At 39.3% G+C, this 20941-nt stretch overlaps 1 protein-coding gene across 6 annotated transcripts in view; it reads right to left on the bottom strand.

Annotated features, from left to right (window-relative positions):
• MTMR2 (myotubularin related protein 2) overlaps positions 1-20941 on the bottom strand; it is a 107104-nt gene that overhangs the window by 60571 nt on the left and 25592 nt on the right. The window contains exon 1 of one of the 6 annotated variants that reach the window (XM_080643188.1): positions 20537-20608. The exons of the other annotated variants lie outside the window; for them this stretch is intronic. Coding sequence (XP_080499314.1) covers positions 20537-20541 — 5 coding nt within the window. The 5' untranslated portion in view covers positions 20542-20608. Of the gene's footprint in view, positions 1-20536; positions 20609-20941 lie in introns of those variants that run through there. 6 annotated transcript variants of the gene reach the window in all.

Below are 20941 nucleotides of genomic sequence, written 5' to 3'. Positions count from 1 at the left end.
AGTTAATTTGCATACACAGGTGCTGAGTGACTGGAGGCGGGTGGGACGCTTGCATTGTTGCCATGGCAATGACACAGGTGTTCTGCCCCACCCCCGGTCTCTCAGGGCCTCTGGGCAGCGTGGGAAGGCGGGGCTGGAGCTGAAAGAGGCGGCTTCAGGGCTGAGCCAGAGTGGAAAGGCAGTGCCGGCAGCCAGGGAAAGGAAGGCCCATTCTAGCACGAATCTTTGTGCATCGGGATTCTAATATGATATAATCTCAGTGTTCATGAAGCTCACAAGCATATGGCTGAGACAGATAATAAATAAATGCAATGTAATAATGACTTATGACTACAGAGATAGAGATAATAAAGATAGAGATAGAGATACAGATACAGATACAGATATAGATGGGTAGATAGGACAAATACTCTCTGGGAGAAAAGAAAAGGAAGCACCTAACTCTACTTAGGAAGTTCAGAGAGGATTTCACAGAGGAGATGATATTTCAACTGAGTCTTGAAAGAGGAAATTGCAAGGCTGACAAACAAGGGAATTTCAAAACAAACAAAAGGTACTGCAAAGTTACAGAATCATCATAGAGCACAGGCTATTTGAGAAACCACAAGTAGTTCAACAGGGCTGGACAAACAGAACAGCAGAAGATAAAGATAGACAAGCCTGTCTTTGTACCCTGTACCTTTCCACCAAATCAAATTCTACACTTTATTAAAAAATATTTTTTTATTGATTTCAGAGAGGAAGGGAGAGGGAGAAAGAAACATCAATGATGAGAGGGAATCATTGACTGGCTTCCTCCTGCACACTCCACAATGGGGATTGAGCCCACAACCCGGGCATGTGCCCTGACTGGGAATCGAACCGTGACCTCCTAGTTCATAGGTTGACGCTCAACCACTGAGCCACGCATGCCAGTATCAAATTCTATACTTCTAATATGCCTATCTTAAATGTCCACCTATCTTAAACATCTGCCTATCTTAAACATCCACTTCTTCTACTAAACTAAGTAATCACACACTACAGTTACTTTTATTCTCTGAAATTCCTGCAAATGAGCTCTGTATTTTCCTGAATTCATACCTTTGCTCAAGCCATTCCAAAATAGAATGTCCCTTTATTCCAATCTGTTTATTAAAATCCTACCTACTCTTTAAAACCCAGTAAAATGCTAGCTTTTCCAAAAAGTCTTGCCCAGGACTTTTAGCTGGAACTAAGTTTTTCTATACTTTCATAGACTTCTGTCTATACTCTACAATGGCACTTAACACTTTTCACATTAGACTAGAGCTTTTTGGTAACATGACCACCTCCTTATTAGGAATCTTGAAACGGGCAAGGCATTTAAACGGAAGCAAAGACTGCAGTCTGCTAATCTAATCAAGTAAACAATACCAACTTGGTCCTGTTTTCCTAGACCCATAAACTTCACTAAAATCAATCCAAACATTGCTGTTATCCTTGTCATCCTACGCTTCTCTTCAAAAATGCCAGAGCTTCTAGTCTATGTGTTTCTTCCTCCATCCATTTTCCCTGTCCATGTCTTCCTTCCGCTACTAACTCATCCTAACATTTATTTATACTGGAATCTTTATTCCATAGTGAATAAATTCTCTCACAGTCTCAACAGAATTCTCCCCTCACAGCTCTGGTCAGGTGGAGCAGTTTGTTAGAGCATCATCCAGATACACCAAGGTTGTGGGTTCAATCCCCAGTCACGGCACATACAACAACCAATTAATGAATGCATAAGTAAGTGGAACAACAAATCCATGTCTCTCTCTGTTCTCTCTTTCTTCCTCCCTCCGTCCTCCTTACTCTCCAAAAAAAGAAAAAAAAAAAAAAGAATTCTCCCCTCACCTCTCGACATCAACTAATAGCTTTGTCCAGGAATCCACTTCCTGCAGCCATTTCTAGAGGAGACTCTCTTCCCCCACATCTACCAAACCACAAAGGTGAAACCAGCATTCCCCCAGCTCCACTATCATGCTCATACACTAGTAATAATTTTCCCATTTTGATATGTAAAATCCTTCTTCCTCTGAGGTTAATAGCATTTGGGTATACAGCCTCTTATTGTCATCCACCTACCTTTTAATTACTCCTCCTAACTCACTAAAGACTTTTCAACTTGCTTACTTTCTTCTCCAAAGCTGCATCATTGTGGGAATTTAAATAGCAACAACCTACCTCAAATTTCCTCAATTCCTACAACCCTCATTCACATTCCCACTTTAGCAAGGTGCTTCTATAGTCATACCCTAGACTTTATAATTTCTCAGCCTCTATAATCTTAAATTTAAAAAAAAAAATCTCTGACTACAGATGCTATCCTTTCCAAATGTTTTACTTTTTTAACTTGCCCTTCATCTAATCTCCAACCTAATGGAGAGAACTCATCCTTCAACCCTTCCATTTTTCATGCATTATTGCTCCTTTTTCTCATTCACTTTTCTCCTTACCCAGCCTGGAATGTATAGTGTAACACTTCAGATTCTCTTGGCAAATCCTATCTTTACCCACCAGCTACCACTGCCCTGCTAATCCCTACCTTCTCCTGTACTAAAGCTTGGCTATTAATGAAAAAAAAAAAAAAATTCACATTGGGGCCACTGAGGACTCATGGTTAGAAATAACAGCTAGGCCCAAGGCAGTGCTCAGCAAACCCATCACATCCAATCAATCTAAAATCCTTTAAGAGTCTACTTCCCTATCATCTTTTGACTGCACCCCTTTTTCTATCATAATTTTTACTGTCTTAACTAGACACCTCTTCCCTGGACTACTGCAAATCACCTGCCTCCTTTCTCCTACTTATCCAATATATCATCCCAAATCAATACTAAAGTGATCTTTCGGAAATAGATCTGATCATATCATTCGTCTGCTTAAATCTTCAGTGATTCCTCATTGCCTACAGAATTGAGCCCAAAATCCTTAGCATAACACTTGAAGTCTTCCAAGATCTGGCTGGCCCTTAGTCTACATAACTAGCTATAGCTCCTATTCCTCTTAAGCCATTGGGAATGGCTTGTAGATACCCCAAATTTCTAGCCATTTCATGGCTCTGTCCTATGCTAAGCCTGCTTCTTTTGTCTGTAATGTCCTCTATACACTTCCATGCCCTCTTTGCTGCTATCCCTCTTACAGGTGTGACTACTTCCTCCATTATGTACACTGTATGTATTTCTATCATAATACCTGTTACACTGCATTGCATTTACTAATCTATAAGGTGCTCCAACCTAACGGAGTTTTGTTTTTGTATGCTATTCCAATATTTTTTCTTTACTACAGATCATTTCCCCACCTTGCTCTCAATAAAAAATGTCAAGTGTCTAAAAAAGAATAGCTGACACACTGTTAGCTATTATTACTTATGACAACTGAGTGTTATTGCACACATATTACCCCAAGTCCAATCAGCTGCATAAATAAAATTATAATGGCAAAGCTACTGTTTCACCTCTCATTAGTACTACTTTCAGCTATAACATATTACAAGTGAGAATAGAAATTTCTCCCAGTAACTGTAACTAAAGATTTATTGGAAGGAATAAAACAGCAAGAACTACAATTAAAGACCTGGTATTTAAAAAACAAGGAATTATGTGTCCTGGACAGTATTATGTTAGAGGTATGAAAAAACATTATTCTTACTGTAAAAGCATTTGTGTTGGCACTGTGAATGCCATTTAAAAATTAACGCTGTCATTCATTACCAGGGACTAAATTTAAATTGTCTGCCCCACCCCCTTCCCCTGAAAAATTGGTATGTTGAAGCTCCAATCCCTAATGTGATTGTAATTGGAAATCAGGGCTTTTAGGAGGTAACTGAGATTAAATTAAGTCAGGGGGAAGCGGGGGGGAGAAGGGGACTGAGGGGTTAATCTGATAACATTAGTGACTTTATAAGAAGTTTCATTTATATTCTCTTCCTAGGAGTTCATTTATATTCTCTTCCTCTCCCTGTCCCTCCTTCTCTCTGCAAGCACTGAGGAAAGGCCATGTGAGGACACAATGAGAAGGCAGCCATCTGCAAGCCAGTTAAAGAGAGCCCTCACCAAGAATCAAATCAGCCAACACCTTGATTTTAGACTTCCCAGCCACCAGAACTGTGAGAAACAAACTTCTATTATTTAAGTCACCCAGTCCATAGAATTTTAGCAAGCCGGAGCAGACTAGTAGTCATAGAAGATGAATGTCATCAAAGGAATTTCTCTTGGCTTTTGAAGTGAAATATTTCCTATTTGAAATTGTAATTTAAAAATATTTTTTTCCTAAAAATAAAAAATAAATATTTTCTTATGTAAAAAAGGCTTTGCAAGTTCTATAAAGTTTTTTTAAAAAAAACAGGACAGTCCCAATGGAAGTGGAAAACTATTTTGTCATCAATAATAACCTTTCTCTATCCTTTTAACATGTCAATATAAAAAGTTATTAATGAAAAAATATATTAATGTTTTTTATTCTTTATTTCGTACTATCTTGTATGAATTTTACACTTACGGCACATCTCAATTTAGACTAGCCATATTTCAAGTGCTCAAAAGCCACATACATGTATTGGATATCACAAGTATACAAGAACAAATAAAATAAACCACAAAGAATCAATCCAGAAATGCTGGACCTTCTAAAGGAAAAGTCTGCAGATATGCAATGACATGAAAAGTAAAAGTGGGGGGGAAACTGCTCTAAATTAAAAGGTTAACTATATATATGACTGAATCCTAATTCAAAAAAACATCTACAAGATTTTTTTTTTTAGACATATGGGGAAATTCAATATGAATGAGCATCCTATATAATAAAAGCATAGTATGCAAATTGTCCCCTCGACTGGGAGTCCTGGGAGTTTGACCAGGGGGCGGGGCCTGCTGGGGAAAGGGAGGAAGGCCCCGGCCGGCAGCCAGCAGCCGCTAGGGACTCTACCAGTGCATGAATTTCGTGCACTGGGCCTCTAGTTAGGTGATAAAAAAAAAGAATTGTACCTAATTTTAATCAAGTGTGATTATAAAATTACGTGAGAAAATATCTGCATTTTTTTTAGAAATGTGCAATGAAGATTATAGACATGAAAGAGCATGATTTACTTCAAAATAGTTCAGCAAGAAAAAGGAAAAAGATAAATGTAACACGTAATTGGCAACTAATTGCTCAATCTGGGTGATGAGTAATCAGAGGTTTATTTTACACTTTTCTCTTTTGTGTAAACTTGACATTTTATTTTAAAAAATTAAAATATATAATAGTTTTAGAATCTAAAAATAAAGAAAACAAATACTAGTATTTTTTTTTTCAATCCTCACCCAAGGATATGTTTAGAAAAAAGGAAGGGGGAGAAAGAGGAGGGGGGGAGAGAAAGAAGGAAAGAGAAAGAGAAAGAGAAGAGGGGAGGGGAGGGAAGAAAAGAGGAGGGGAGGGGACAAATACTAATATTCCTAAGAACCCAGAATTCATTTGAACACAGCTACCAAGTGTTGACAAGTAGCAGTCTTAAAAGCAGTGGTATAGGATGGAAATATCACTGGACTAAGATACAACTGGCCTGAGTTATGGTTTTGACATCATCAAATAGTAAATATGTAACACCCTGGGCTCTTCTATCAATTTCTTGAAAACAACTTTAAGTGATCTAGAAAGAGATGTTAAGTAACTTGCCTAAGGTCACATGGCTAATAAATGAGAGAGCAAGCATTGTCCAGATCCAGTTTATAAAAAAAGGAAATAACAATAATCTTTACCTGAGAAAACTATGAGTAGGAACTAAAAATTATTTTGCTATTTTTGTTTTCCCGAGAACTACATTTTCCAAAACCATTTACACCAACTTGAAAGACATTTGAATTGAACAAAATAATTTCCATGAAACAACAGTTTATATTTTCCTATCTTCCTTCCTTTCTTTCACATTAAATAGACTTTTCATGTACATTTTCATGTCTCATTCTAGCTCAGTAAGCCTTTGCTAATAAAAAAAATAAAAAATAAAAATTTAAATAAGCCAGAATTAGCTCTCACCTGGATTTACTCAGGGTGATTAGTCTCATCTAATATATTCAAATCTACAAGAATTCTTCAAGCATCAGTCCAACAATTAGTACTTGTATTCATAATGGAAGGTGCTTAAACTGGCACCCAACTGTCACCAAATCAAATTAAATCTCATAATCGTAGCTTTCAGAGCGCCACAGCTCTCTACCATACCACAAAACTGTTCCTTGCCACTGGTAATGAGAATCAGACTCTCTCCTCACTTTCTATGTTGAATATCTTTTAATTTGCTCTCAAAAATCTTCTGACCAATAAGTCTAGTTTTTCCAACATGTCTGCATTTGTAGTTAGTGATTGTTGTGTTTATATTTATATTGATTTGTTTTTATTTTTACTGATTCATTATATAGTACTAGAGACCCAGTGCACGAAATTCGTGCACGAAGGGGGGGGGGGGTGTCCCTCAGCCCAGCCTGCACCCTCTCCAATCTGGGATCCCTCTCACAATGCAGGACTGCTGGCTCCCAACCACTCGCCTGCCTGCCAGCCTGCCTGATTGCCCCTAACCACTTCTGCCTGCCAGCCTGATCACCCCCTAACCACTCCCTGCCAGCCTGATTGACGCCTAACTGCTCCCCTGCTAGCCCAATTGCCCCAAACTGCTCTCCCCTGCTGGCCTGGTCCCTTCAACTGCCCTCCCCTGCAGGCCTGGTCGCCCCAACTGCCCTCCTCTGCCGGCCCGGTCACCCCTAACTGCTCTCCCCTGCAGGCCTGATGGCCCCCAACTGCCCTCCCTTGCAGGCCTGGTCCCTCCCAACTGCCCTCCCCTGTAGGCCATCTTGTGGTGGCCATCTTGTGTGTTGGAATGATGGTTGATTTGCATATTACCTCTTTATTATATAGGGTATGTGTGTGTGTCTGTGTATACACTGAGTGGCCAGATTATTATGATCTCTGAACGCATAATAATCTGGCCACTCAGTGTATATCCTATATCAGTGGTCGGCAAACTCATTAGTCAACAGAGCCAAATATCAACAGTGCAACGATTGAAATTTCTTTTGAGAGCCAAATTTTTTAAACTTAAACTTCTTCTAATGCCACTTCTTCAAAATAGACTCGCCCAGGCCGTGGTATTTTGTGGAAGAGCCACACTCAAGGGGCGAAAGAGCTGCATGTGGCTCACGAGCCACAGTTTGCTGACCACTGTCCTATATAATAAAAGGCTAATATACAAATTGTCCCCTTGACCAGGAGTTCGACCAGCAAGCAGGCCGGCCAACTGCCCATGTCCCCTCCCTCTGGCCAGGCTGGCCGGACCCCACCCATGCATGAATTCATGCACCAGACCTCTAATACACACACACACACACACACACACACACACACACACACACACACACACACACACACTGAGAGGCCAGATTATTATACGTTCAGAGATCATAATAATCTGGCCACTCAGTGTATATATTCCTTCAAAACATTTTAACAATTGCCAAAACCTATGTGCAAAACACTGCATTACAGAACAGCTTCTGCACTAGAGATTTCAGCCTTATAAGAGACATTTTACCACAGAAGCATATCAGTAATACCATGGGAAGTACAAACAAGGGCTAGGAGAAAAACTCAAAAGAAATGGCAGTAATTTGAAGAGTAGAGGAAAACAAGAAATACATTAAGTTGAACCATTTGAAATTGCTATTCCATATGGCTCAATGTAATAAAAGAAATGTAGATGTGGCTTTAAGGACTACAAGGCACTGATCAAAGCTTTGCAAATCATAAGCAAAGAAATTTAAAAAAATAACTTAGGAAAGGATAGAGTATACTTTGTGACTAATACGTAGTTTACTCTAACTAAATAAAAGACTAAACAGGTAATCTGGTGCCAGATCACTGAAAATTCTAAATGTCAGGCTTAAAAGCCTTGCTAAGAAAAGGGGATTGAAATGAGATACCACTCCACATCCTACAGAGTGACTACAATCTAAAAGACAGAAAACAACAAGTGCTGGTAAAGAAACTGGAACTCTCATACACCGCTGCTGGGAATGTAAAATGGTACAGGCACTTTGGAAAATGGTCTGACAGTTCTTTAAAAAGTTACAGTTACCAAATGACCCAGCGATTCCAATCCTAAATATATACCCAAGAAAAATGAAAACTATGTCCACACACAAAAAAACACACATGAATGTTCATAGTAGCATTCATCATAATTGCCAAAAAGTTTACAAGTTTAAAGGCTCCCCACTGCCCCTATCAAGTCGCTACTATATGTTCCCTGCCTCCTTCTTGTTTCTTCTTGTGCCTCCCTCTCCCTCTCCCCCTCCTCCTCCTCCTCCCCCTCCCTCTCCCTCTCTCTCTCTCTCTCTCTCTCTCCTTGCTCTCCTGAGTCCAACCACACCAGCCTTCTTTGAGATCCTTAAGTAAGCTGGCTCCTCTGCAGGGAGCATGGGTCTACCAAACTCCTTCCTGACTTAAGTTCTCAACTGAACACCACGTCCTCAACTGAAATCTGGCCCAATGTCCCAGACCAGTGCTCCTAGCAGTTGTTCTCAAAGCACTGTGTGCTTTTCATTCTTTCCACTTACCAAAATCTGTTCTTACAGTTCTTTGTAAATGTTTGATTAATATCTATGTTCTGAAGAATACAAACTTTACCAAGGAAACATGTCAGTTGTGCTCACCATTCTATTCCTAGGACCTAGCATGGTGCCTGGCATAGCGCACTCAAGAAATATTTGTTGAATTAATTGAGTGAAAGAATGATCAAAAGATTGGGTTATTCTAATCAAATTCATCAGAGGCAATGATCAGAACATCCAATACAAAATGAAAAAGAAACATGGTAGAAGGGAAGGGGTAAAACAAGGGTAAGGGAAGATAAAAGCTCATTTTTCTTTTTTGAGTTATTGTGTATATATTATCTTATATTCCACATACAGGGTCCCATTTCCATTTTAAAACTTTTTATCACACTGGGGAAAATATTTCTTTAGATACTATGTCTTAAGTGAATGACAAATAATCGTTACACAACTGGTAGGAATCTGTTATTTCCACTGGGACGATTAAAGTAGTAGTTGGGAATTGAAAAACCAGGTTTTTAGTCCTATGAAGCTAACAGCAGTATCCTTGGCCATGTGACTTAATTCCCATTCCTCATTACACTTTCATTATCTGTGAAAAGTAATGACTAGACTACTTTAGTAGTTAGTTTTTTGGTGATTATATATCTTCTTAAGACTCTCATGAAAACTATTCTATGAATTGCTTATTAACATCAGGGACTTTAAGATTAAGAACCCTGGCCTAGCCCTAGCCAGTTGGCTCAGTGGACAGAGCGTCGGCCTGCAGACTAAAGAGTCCCAGGTTCAATTCTAGTCAAGGGCATGTACCTTGGTTGCGGGCACATCCCCAGTGGGAGGTGTGCAGGAGGCAGCTGATTGATGTATCTCTCTCAGTGATGTTTCTAACTCTCGATCCTTCTCCCTTCCTCTCTGTAAAAAATCAATAAAATATATTTTAAAAAAAAAGAATCTTGGCCTAGATGATCCCTTTTAATTCTAATGTAATCTAGGGCTTCTGAAATGACTATAATTTGTAATGGTCATACAATATCTAGATAAATATTGAAAATTAAATTGATTATCAAAAAATATATGTGTATGTATGTGTTTGTGTCTATATATACAGGGTGGGGCAAAAGTAGGTTTCTAGTTCTATGCAAAATAATATAATAATAAGTAATAATACAAGAATAAGCTGTTTTGCATACTCACAACTGTAAACCTATTTTGCCTCACACTGTATTTTCTAATTATGTAATCACAGACTTAGTCTTGAATATGAAGTTAAGACTCATAGACTAAATAGAAATATTCCGATGTTGTATTTTTTTACAATAAAGTCTGTAAGAGAAGTTTATGTACAACAGAGTCACAGGAAAATTAAATCCAATAGCTGCACTTATTTCAGGAGCTCTGGGCTATCACTGTATAAATACAACACCCCTGCTTACAGATAAATATAAATGGCATCCTATCAAGAAATGTAAGCCACATTTCTTTAAATATTTCCACTGTTCTCATATTAAGTGATTTTAGCAGAAACTATAATTATCTTTTAAAATACGTTTCAAAAATATTCTAATTGAGCTAAGTAATGGTTTATTTTAAATGTCTTACAATTCAAAATATACCTGTCATAGTAAAAGGGATAGACCCCCTAAATATCTATATATACTCGTCTCAGTAACTCTCCTCCCTAAATTTCATCAGAATGAACTGGAACAGAGGAATATAAACTCAATTGACTCGGAACATCTCCCTTGCCAGCACCCAACAGGGTTATGCTTACAAGACTTCTGACGCTGTGATTTGCACACTTACTCTAACCTTGTGACCTCAGTACACTGGAACCCATAATTAGCTTTAGTGGCCTGGCTCATGTGGAGTACTTCTCTGCTGCCAAGGTGAAAAATGAAAACACATGACTTGAGAATAAACTTGGCACTTGCATTACCGACAGCACACTCATTTTTCTTTCAAACACTACACAAAGAGACTTGTGGTTTTCTTTCACAAGTCTCTTTCCAAATCTGCAGACCATATTCCATTTCTTCAGAGTTTAGCCACCTTCCACATTACCACAAACTGTCTATCCTCACTGGCTCCATGTTCTCAGTGCCCACTCACTCCTCAATCTCTTGCAATCTAGCTTTTGCCTTTATCAACCCCCTAAAATGGCTCTTTCTATAATTATTAATGACCTGATTATAAAAAATAATGGTCTTTTCTCTGTTCTGATACTATAAATTCTCATCTCCCTTCACTAGCATATTATTTTGGTTATCCCATATCACAGTTTAACCAATACTCATGAGTACCCACTGTATGCAAGATACAACTGCTCTAGGAACTCCTAGAGAAACAGAGATAAATATTTAACACAGGGTTGCTGCCTCTAGTGAGCCTTCATTCCAAGGTACTAAATTCAAGTGCACTAGAAACACAACACAATGTAGAACATGAAATATGAATGAGAGAGAAATAAAGCACCTGGAAGTTTAGAACCTGAAAAACTCATATACAGCTTTAATTTAGGGGCTTAAGAAAGAGACAGCATTTGAGGTTAGCCAGAATATAAAAGTTTTAACACCTTCTCAACAATTTCACTAAGCAAATGAATAGCAAGGGGGAAGTGAAAAATTCAGGGCATATTAAAACTACTGTAAGAGGTCTATAGACCACTTTGGTTGAAATATAGGTTACTTAAAACACACAGAGATAAACCTAAAAAGGTAGGTTTTGATTAAACTGAGGCAGGTCCTAAAAAATTGGTTGAACAGTTCTGAAAACAGTGAGAAGCCAATGAAAGTTTCTGTGCTTTAGGAAGATTATTTTAACAATATGTCAAAGAATGAATGATAATAGCAGGAAATCTGCTAGTAGACTATTAGGCGATCTCCTCAAGTCAGAAGTACTAAAGACCCAAGCTAGCAGTAAAAATAAAATAGGAGAGGATACAAGAGACACTGTAGAGACAAAATCAATAGAACTTGGCAACTGACTTGACATGAGAAAATGAGAGAAAAGGGACAAAATATGACCCCAATCTTGTTGATGAAGAAACCAGTGTGCCAAATTAGAGAGCAAAAAAGAAAAGTAGGAGCCTTGCTGGTGTGGCTCAGTGGTTGAGCATCAACCTATAAATCAGGAGGTCACGGCATATGTCCAATCAGGGCATATGCCCAGGCTGCAGGCTATATCCCCAGTGTGGGACATGCAGGAGGCAGCCAATCAATGATTCTCTCTCATCACTGATGTTTCTATCTCTCTCTTCCTCCCCCTTCCTCTCCAAAATCAATCCTATATAATCCTATATAATAAAGAGGTAACATGCAAATTAACCCTCACACCCTCACAAGATGGCTGCCTACGACCAGGCCGGCAGGGGGGTTAGTGAGGGACAACCAAACAACTGAACAGCAGGCTGCGTGTGGCAACCAGGCCAGAGGGGGGGGCGTGAGGGGCGACCAGGCCAGAGGCGGGGGTGGGGGGCAGTTAGAGGTGACCAGGCTGGCAAGGGGGGCAGTAAGAGGTGATCAGGCTGGCGGGAGGGGGAGCAGTTAGGGGCAACCAGGCTGGCAGGGGGTGCAGTTGGAGGTGATTAGGTTCGCGGGTGGGGGGCAGTGAGGGGCGACTAGGCTGGCAGTGGAGGCAGTTGGGGGCGACCAGGGCAGCAGAGGGGGGCGCAGTTTGGGGCATCCAGGCCAGCAGGGAGGGGGCAGTTGGGGGCGACCTGGCCGGCAGCGGGGGGCAGTCAGGGGCGATCAGTCTGGCACGCAGAGGCAGTGAGGGGCAATCAGGCCAGCCGAGGGGGGCAGTTAAGGAAGACCAGGCAGGCAGGCAGGCAGGCAGGCGAGCAATTAGGAGCCAGCGGTCCGGGATTGTGAGAGGGATCCCAGATTGGAGAGGGTGCAGGCTGGGCTGAGGGGACCCCCTCCCGTGCATGAATTTCGTACACCGGGCCTCTAGTAAAAATACATTTAAAAAAGAAAAGAAGGTAGTTTGAAGAGGGATGAATTCTACCTTGGAATTCTTAAGTCTGAGCTGGTATCAAGACATCTACGGGGAAATGTGCAGCACACCATACATACACTAGTAGGCCAAAGCATTTTAGATTTTACCTGACCATGCATTTGTTAATTCATTCATTCACTCATTCAGGCAATGATGATTTACTGATTACTCTATCTTGGATGAGTGGCACTGTGAAGATACATGTGATACAGCAACATTAGATGCATTCCCAAATGATGACTCATGGGACAGGCAGACTCCTATTTAACTGTCTACAAATCTGATTGTATAAGGGTTGTTTATAAATACTGTGGGAAGATAGAGGAGGAAAAGATTGGATATGATTGAGACACACGAAAAGATGTGTCAGTTTTGATGGGACACTGGCCTGTTAGTAAGATTTGGTGGTAGAGTGGAAGAGTAAAAATATTCTAGACCAGTGGTCAGCAAACCGCGGCTCGCGAGCCACATGCAGCTCTTTGGCCCCTTGAGTGTGGCTCTTCCACAAAATACCACGTGTGGGCATGCACATACAGTGCGATTGAAGGAGTACCCTAATTAAGTTAATAACAATGAACCTACCTACATAGTTTAAGTTTAAAAAATTTGGCTCTCAAAAGAAATTTCAATCGTTGTACTGTTGATATTTGGCTCTGTTGACTAATGAGTTTGCCGATCACTGTTCTAGACAGAACAGCATAAGTAAAAGATTTGGGGAAACTAATGTGACTGGTCTTTGTGAATCATGGCAAGGTGAAAGCAAGAAAGGTTGAGCTGTGTTCTATAAGTAAACCATGATAATATTGTATTCTATAGGCAACAGGAAGCCATCAAACATTTCTGAACAGAAGTGTTATATATGCTGCTGGAGGTATAAAGTATCAATGGGGGGGGTAGTTAACTAGAGGAAGATAGATTAGTTAAGAGGCTATTGAATTGGATTACTTAGTCTAGTGGTCGGCAAACCGCGGCTAGCGAGCCACATGCAGCTCTTTGGCCCCTTGAGTGTGGCTCTTCCACAAAATACCATGTGCGGGCGTGCACGTACAGTGCGATTGAAACTTCGTGGCCCATGCACAGAAGTCGGTTATTGGCCTGGGCGAGTCTATTTTGAAGAAGTGGCGTTAGAAGAAGTGGGGGTGTTAGTCGGTCAGGCAACGGGAGACACAGCGCAGGTGGGGTGCTGGATACGCAGCACGGGGGAGGCGCACGCGATTCATGCATGAGTTGAGTGAGCCAGTCAGTCAGCAGTCTCATTGTGCAGTGGTTAGTGCTAGTCGCGTCCGCAAATCGCGCGCAGGTGACAAAAGTACCTACTCGAAGCATAAAGTTACCTGTATTTTTCCAACCAGCTGCAAATCCTACAGGTATTTTTGTCATCAATTTAAGAATTGTAATTATTTTGTGTTAGTGGCTTTATTATTATAAAATGAAACTTTTTTTTAGGTGCCCTGTTTGACATGGCTACAAAGAAGAAGCAAAGAAAAACGGAAGACAAAAACCGTGAATTTAAAGTTGAATGGACCGAGACTTTCGTGTTTATTCAAAACTTAAATGGCCTTCCGACCTGTCTTATTTGTCAGGAAAAATTGGCGCATAACAAGAAATGAAATTTGGAGAGACACTTTACAACTAAACACATGTCATTTAGTACTAAATATCCTGTCGGTGATGCAAGGAAGAAAGCAGTTGAGGAACTTCAGAAGAGTCAAGAAAAATCAAGTTCTGTATTTAATTACTGGATACAATCTTCCAACAATGTTAATATTGCAAGTTTTGTGGTTAGTCAAGAGATTGCTAAGAGAGGAAAACCATATACAGACGGCAAATACATAAAAAGTTGTTTTATAAATGCACCCGAAGAACAAAGCAGATATTCTAAAAAAAATTAAAGAGTTACCATTGTCTGCTAAAACAGTGAAAGATAGAACAGTCTAAAAGACCTATAGGTGGAAAACTACAGAACACTAAAAGAGATAGAGGAAGACATAAACAGATGGAAGAACATACCATGTTCATGGATTGGGAGAATCAACATCATTAAAATGTCCATACTACCCAAAGCAATCTACAGATTCAATGCACTCCCCATTAAAATACCAACGGCATATTTCACAGACCTAGAAAGAACTCTCCAAAAATTCATCTGGAATAAAAAAAGACCCTGAATAGCCACAGCAATCCTGAGAAAGAAGAACAAAGTAGGTGGGATCTCAATACCAGATTTCAAACTGTACTACAAAGCCTGTGTTCTCAAAACTGCCTGGTACTGGCACAGGAACAGACATATAGATCAATAGAATAGAGAACCCAGAAATCGACCCAAATCACTATGCTCAATTAATATTTGACAAAGGAGGCATGAACATACAATGGAGTCAAGACAGTCTCTTCAATAAATGGTGTTGGGAAAATTGGACAGATACATGCAAAAAAATGAAACTAGACCACCAACTTACACCATATACAAAAATAAACTCAAAATGGATACAGGACTTAAACACACGACAAGAAACCATAAAAATACTAGAGGAATCCACACCCAGAAAAATCTCTGACATATGCCAAAGCAATTTCTTCACTGATACTACTCCTAGGGCAATGGAAACGAAAGAGAAAATAAACAAATGGGACTACATCAAAATAAAAAGCTTTTGCACAGCAAAGGAGACCACCAATAAAACAACAAGAAAGCCCACTGCATGGGAGAACGTATTTACCAATGATATCAACGATAAGGGTTTAATCTCCCAACATTTACAGGGAACACATGCAGCTTAACAAAAAGAAGATAAACAACCAAATCAAAAAATGGGCAACTGATCTAAATAGACACTATTCGAAAGAAGACAGAAGGAAGGCCAAGAGACATATGAAAACCTGCTCAAAGTCACTAATTATCTGAGAGATGCAAATCAAAACAACAATGTGGTACCATCTCACACCTGTCAGAATGGCTATCATCAACAAATCAACAAATGACAAGTGCTGGTGAGGATGCGGAGAAAAAGGAACCCTCGTGCACTGCTGGTGGGAATGCAGACTGGTGCAGCCACTGAGGAGAACAGTATGGAGTTTCCTCAAAAAACTAAAAATGGAACTCCCATTTGACCCAGTGATCCCACTTCTAGGAATATATCCCAAGAAACTAGAAACACGAATCAGAAAGGATATATGCACCCCTATGTTCATAGCAGCACAATTCACCATAGCTAAGATTTGGAAACAGCCTAAGTGCCCATCAGCAGAGGAGTGGATTAAAAAACTGTGGTACATCTACACAATGGAATACTACACTGCGGTAAAAAAGAAGGAGTTCCTACCATTTGCAACAACATGGATGGAGATGGAGAGCATTATGCTAAGTGAAATACGTCAGGCAGAGAAAGATAAATATCACATGATCTCACTCACTTGTGGAATATAATGAACAACATAAACTGATGAACAAAAATAGATCCAGAGACAGAGAAACATCAATCAGAACGTCATACCTCAGGGAAGGTAGGGGAGGGTGGAGGTAAGGGGGAGAGATCAACCAAAGGACTTATATGCATGCATATAAGCCTAATCAATGGACACAGACAACAGGGGGGTGGGGTCATGAATGGGAGGTGGGGGGTAATGGGGGAATAACGATACATATGTAACACCTTAATCAATAAAGAAATTTAAAAAAATAAAGACACAACAGTCAAAATGTCTTCGAATATAACTGACTAGCAAGTCGAAGATCTTAAACTGGTTTCAGCTTTATCAATAGCAGTTGACGAGTCTTGTGACATAAATGATACAGTGCACATTTCACTTTTTGTACGATTTATTTCATCTACAGGTCCTAAAGAAGAACTTTTAGGATTATTGCCACTCAAAGGTCAAACACATGGAGAGGATATAGCAAATGCTGTAATTGAGTGCATTGAAAAACATCATATTCCACTCGATAAAATTGTCTCGGTTTCAACAGACGGGGCGAAAAGTATGACCGGCGTAAGAAAAGGGTTTGTTGCTATTTTGAAAGAAAAAATCACGAGATACTTATCATTGGATCATTCATCAAGAAGTGCTCTGTGCGTAGACATTTCCAGAAGAAATTTGCAAAGTTATGGAATTGGTGATTAACATTATCAACTCCATTATAGCTAAAGCTTTTAATCATCGCCAATTTAAAGAATTTTTAGTTGAAATGGAGAGTGAGTACACAGATCTTCTGCTGCATAACAAGGTACGTTGGTGATCAAGAGGAAACGTTTTGAAACGTTTCACTTCCTTATTAACAGAAATTAAAGCATTCCTCCTTGAGAAGGGTGTTCACTATCCAGAACTAACGAACTATCAGTGGATCCAAAAATTTTATTTCATGGTAGACGTTATGTCTCATCTAAATCAGCTTAATCGTAAACTACAGGGTAAAGGAAACACAATTTTTTCAATGTTAGAAGAAATTATTTCATTCGAAAACAAATTATCTCTTTTTGCTCAAGATTTTGAAAGAGAAACTTTGATTCACTTTCCAAGCCTGTTGAAACATCACCAAGAAAATAATTCTGATATTGACATTTGCTATTTCAAAACAACACTTTTAAATATGAGGGAAGCTTTTCTCAACAGGTTTCAGGAATTCAGAAACAGCAAAGCGACGTTAGCCTTTGTTAAAAAAACCTCTTAATGCTACTGTAACAGAATTAAATTTTTCTCCCTTTAATATTGACATTGGCAACTTTGAAATGCAATTGCTGGATTTTAAAAAACAAAGAATTGTGGAGCTCGAAATTTGAACATCTTTGTGCTGATATAGAAATATTGGAGAAAAACAAATGTGACCTTAGTTCACAGCACAAGCGGTCTGCTTTGAGAGACCTGGAGAAGGAAGATATGTTGATTTTTAACACCTGGAATAGTATTCCTGACTCATATAATCAACTGAAAAAACTAGCGTTTGCTGTTCTTTCCTTATTCGGGTCTACATATTTATGCGAACAATCATTTTCAAGCATGAACCTTATCAAGAGTAAATTGAGAAGTCGTCTTTTTGATGATAACCTGGAATCGTGCCTAAAATTAAAAACAACAACATACAAACCTGACTTACCCAAACTTTCCAAGGAGATGCAAGGCCATTGTTCACATCAGTGTTTGTCAGTCATTGTCATGATTTAATTTATGGATATTGTAAGGTAAATTGTAAGGAATTTAATTTTATCAATAAATAATATCATTAAGTATGATATCAAGTTTTATTCAACGTACCTATAATTTAACTAAGACTTAAAACTTTAAAGTTTATTAAGTTAATTTTAGGGAATGCTGTGGAGTGAAAGAAAATGTAGTGTCAAGGATTGAAAAAGTTATGTTGAGATGGTTTGGACATATAGAGAGGATGAACGAAAGGAGATAGACGAAACAAGCATACAAGACGAGTGTGGATGGGAGAGTTGGAAGGGGTCGACCTCAGCAAACGTACCTCAAACAGATTGAGGATGTTTTCAGCAAAGGCCAGCTTAGGAGTGCCCTAATTAAGTTAATAACAATGTACTACCTATATAGTTTAAGTTTAAAAGATTTGGCTCTCAAAAGAAATTTCAATCGTTGTACTGTTGATATTTGGCTCTGTTGACTAATTAGTTTGCCGACCACTGACTTAGACTATTGGAATAGATCACATAATGACATAGGAAATAAAGAAGAAAATTTTTGAATAGATATGTGTAATAAACAATAGATTTTAATGTTGAATTTGAGCTTGCAAAATATCCAAGTGGATGTGTTCATCATGTAAATGGAAATATGAAACTTGTCCAGTTTGGGCACTCCCTGGAGAGATTATAGCTAAATAATAGCTAAATCCATGAGACTGAATCATGTAGCCCAGGAACAGCATATAAAGCAAGAAGAGATGTGAGAATTAGTGAATGGAACTACATTCATTTTCATAAAATAAAGACTGGAGGTAGACGTGTAGAAAAAATAGAAAGAGGGAAAAATCAAGAGAAACATTGTGAAAGCCAAGAAGAGTGTTCAAATAGGTAGCCAATATTATGTAATGCTAAATAAAAGTAAGAGAAAAATCCAATGTATTAAATAGATATGTCAAACCAATGATTATGTCAATGCTGTCTATACAATGTCTTAAAAACAATAATCTAATTTGAATTTAAAAATTGAGTCAATGAGGCATGGTCGTCTTCAACTTCTGGCTTCCCTCTCTGTAAATTTAACCCACTCTTTCTTCCTATCTTAGATGACAGCATGACCCTTCCCGGGTTCAAGGACAGTCCTTCCTTCTATGCTCTCTATCCTATCCCATCCAGTCTCCTTTGGGAAATATGGGTGTGTGTTTGTATATACATAGGCATACACTTTACACAACACTGGACATTTAGGAGGAACTCACAGTGATTTGTCAGAATCATTAATAGCACATTGAATTCAACCTTCAACTACTCTATTGATACTACTTTCTGGATGTCATTAATGACCTCAGGAACGAACCCAAGGGTCGTTTCTCTCAGTGCTTGTCTTCCTTAACTTCTTCTCTGCAATATCTGACACTACTGTCACTGCCTCCCTGTTGGGATTTTCTCTCTAAATTTCCATTGTCATTAAGTATCAGCTTTCTTTAATATTCTCTCACCTTCTCTAGGTTTTTTTCTTCCAGCTGCCCTCTAAATATAGATTCTCTTAAAAGTTTTGACCTTGGTTCTGTTCTCTGTACTCAATCTCTCTCAGAAATACCATGGATTCCTAAAGCTTCAGTTATCACCTCAGAGCAGACAATTTTCAAACATATTTAGTATTCTTGATCCCAAATACTTGCTGCTAATACCATCTGACTCACCTCTCTCCGGCCCTATTTCTCTCTGATCCTACTTGGCTATAGCCCACATCTTACAATGTCATTAAGCTATATGGTAAGTAACTAGAATTACACGAAATAGTATTCTTTAAACTGTCCCTTTCAAATGCAAATATAGGCATTAGTTAACCAATTATTCTGCCAGCCAGCTAGTGAATTATACTATATAATAAAAGGCTAGTATGCAAATTGTCCCCTTGGGAGTTCAACCAACCAGGAGTTTGACCGCCTGCTATGATGTGCGCTGACCACCAGGGGGCAGTACAGAACAAAGGAAGGCCCCGGCCAGCAGCCAGAAGGCCCCCGATCGGCCCTGATCACTGGCTAGGCCTGGGGACCCTACCTGTGCACGGATTTCGTGCACCATGCCTCTAGTAGATTAAAACTTTCAAGGACCTCAGAGATCATTATAGTGAAACCCCCCTCATTTACAAATAAAGAATAGCCCAGAAAAGTGAAGTGAATGGTTTTAAATATAATATCAAATTAGTGGCGGAACCAGCTATAGAAGAAGGTCCCCTTTTGATTATATCACATTGCTTCTGACAGGAGCACAGAACCAAAAGGAGAAATACCTTCAGGGTGCTTATTATCTAACTGGGGAGATAAAATGAGTACATGCACGTGGGCGCACACACACAAACACACTCCTCCCACACAATTCTATCACACATGCTCACTGTATGAAGACGAAATTCAGTTAAGAATAATCAGGGAATGCTCCCTCAGAAGATAAAGCTAAACTGGATTTAGAAGTGGGTTAAGAACAGGCTAGCAGAAAGCAGAGTATTTAGGGCTGTTTTCCATAATTTTTTAAAAGTTTTTGGACAATAAACAGAAGAAACACATTCTATATGAAAAGACTAAATTGTTAATTAAATCCCACATTTAGAATTCAGCATGAATCCAAACGTTACCGTAGGATCTCAAAGTAAATGATAATGTATCTCATAGAATGTTCCTGTTCCCTGACTAGTTTAAGACTAGTTTATTTCCTTACTCCACTACTCAGTAATCATGAGACCTTGGGGCAGAATGCTCTACATCTCTGAGTCTGTTTCTTCATGTATAAAATGGAGATAAAATCTACCTCATAATTGGTCATTTATTCAGCTTCTTGTGTTGCAAATAAGGCCAGTCATTCCCCCAGTGTCTTCAGCCTCTGTCAGGAGAAGTTAAGAAAGGGCATCAGAAATCCAAATCTCTGGAGTAAGAATGTCCCTCCATTTCTCCTTTAGCCTCCCCAATACCATTGGCAAAGTGAAGAGGAGATCCCAGAATTGTGAGTGGACCTTACAGAACCTCACCCTTACCTACCACTCAACACTTACAGCCTCACCACATGCCATTTTAAAAACTATAGGGACTAACTTCATTATACCCTTTCTCTCTGTTATCAGCAGTTCCCATAAGAGGTAAGAACTACCAGACTCTTAATTCCCTCTTCTGATCCCATCTTCAAGTAACCATCTCCCTCCCCCAATTCCTGTGCATC

This window comes from Plecotus auritus (genome assembly GCF_963455305.1).
Source record: "Plecotus auritus genome assembly, chromosome: 9".
Lineage (NCBI taxonomy): Eukaryota > Metazoa > Chordata > Mammalia > Chiroptera > Vespertilionidae > Plecotus > Plecotus auritus.
Note: the sequence above shows the minus strand (reverse complement) of the source record. Positions and strands in the feature narration are given on the sequence as shown.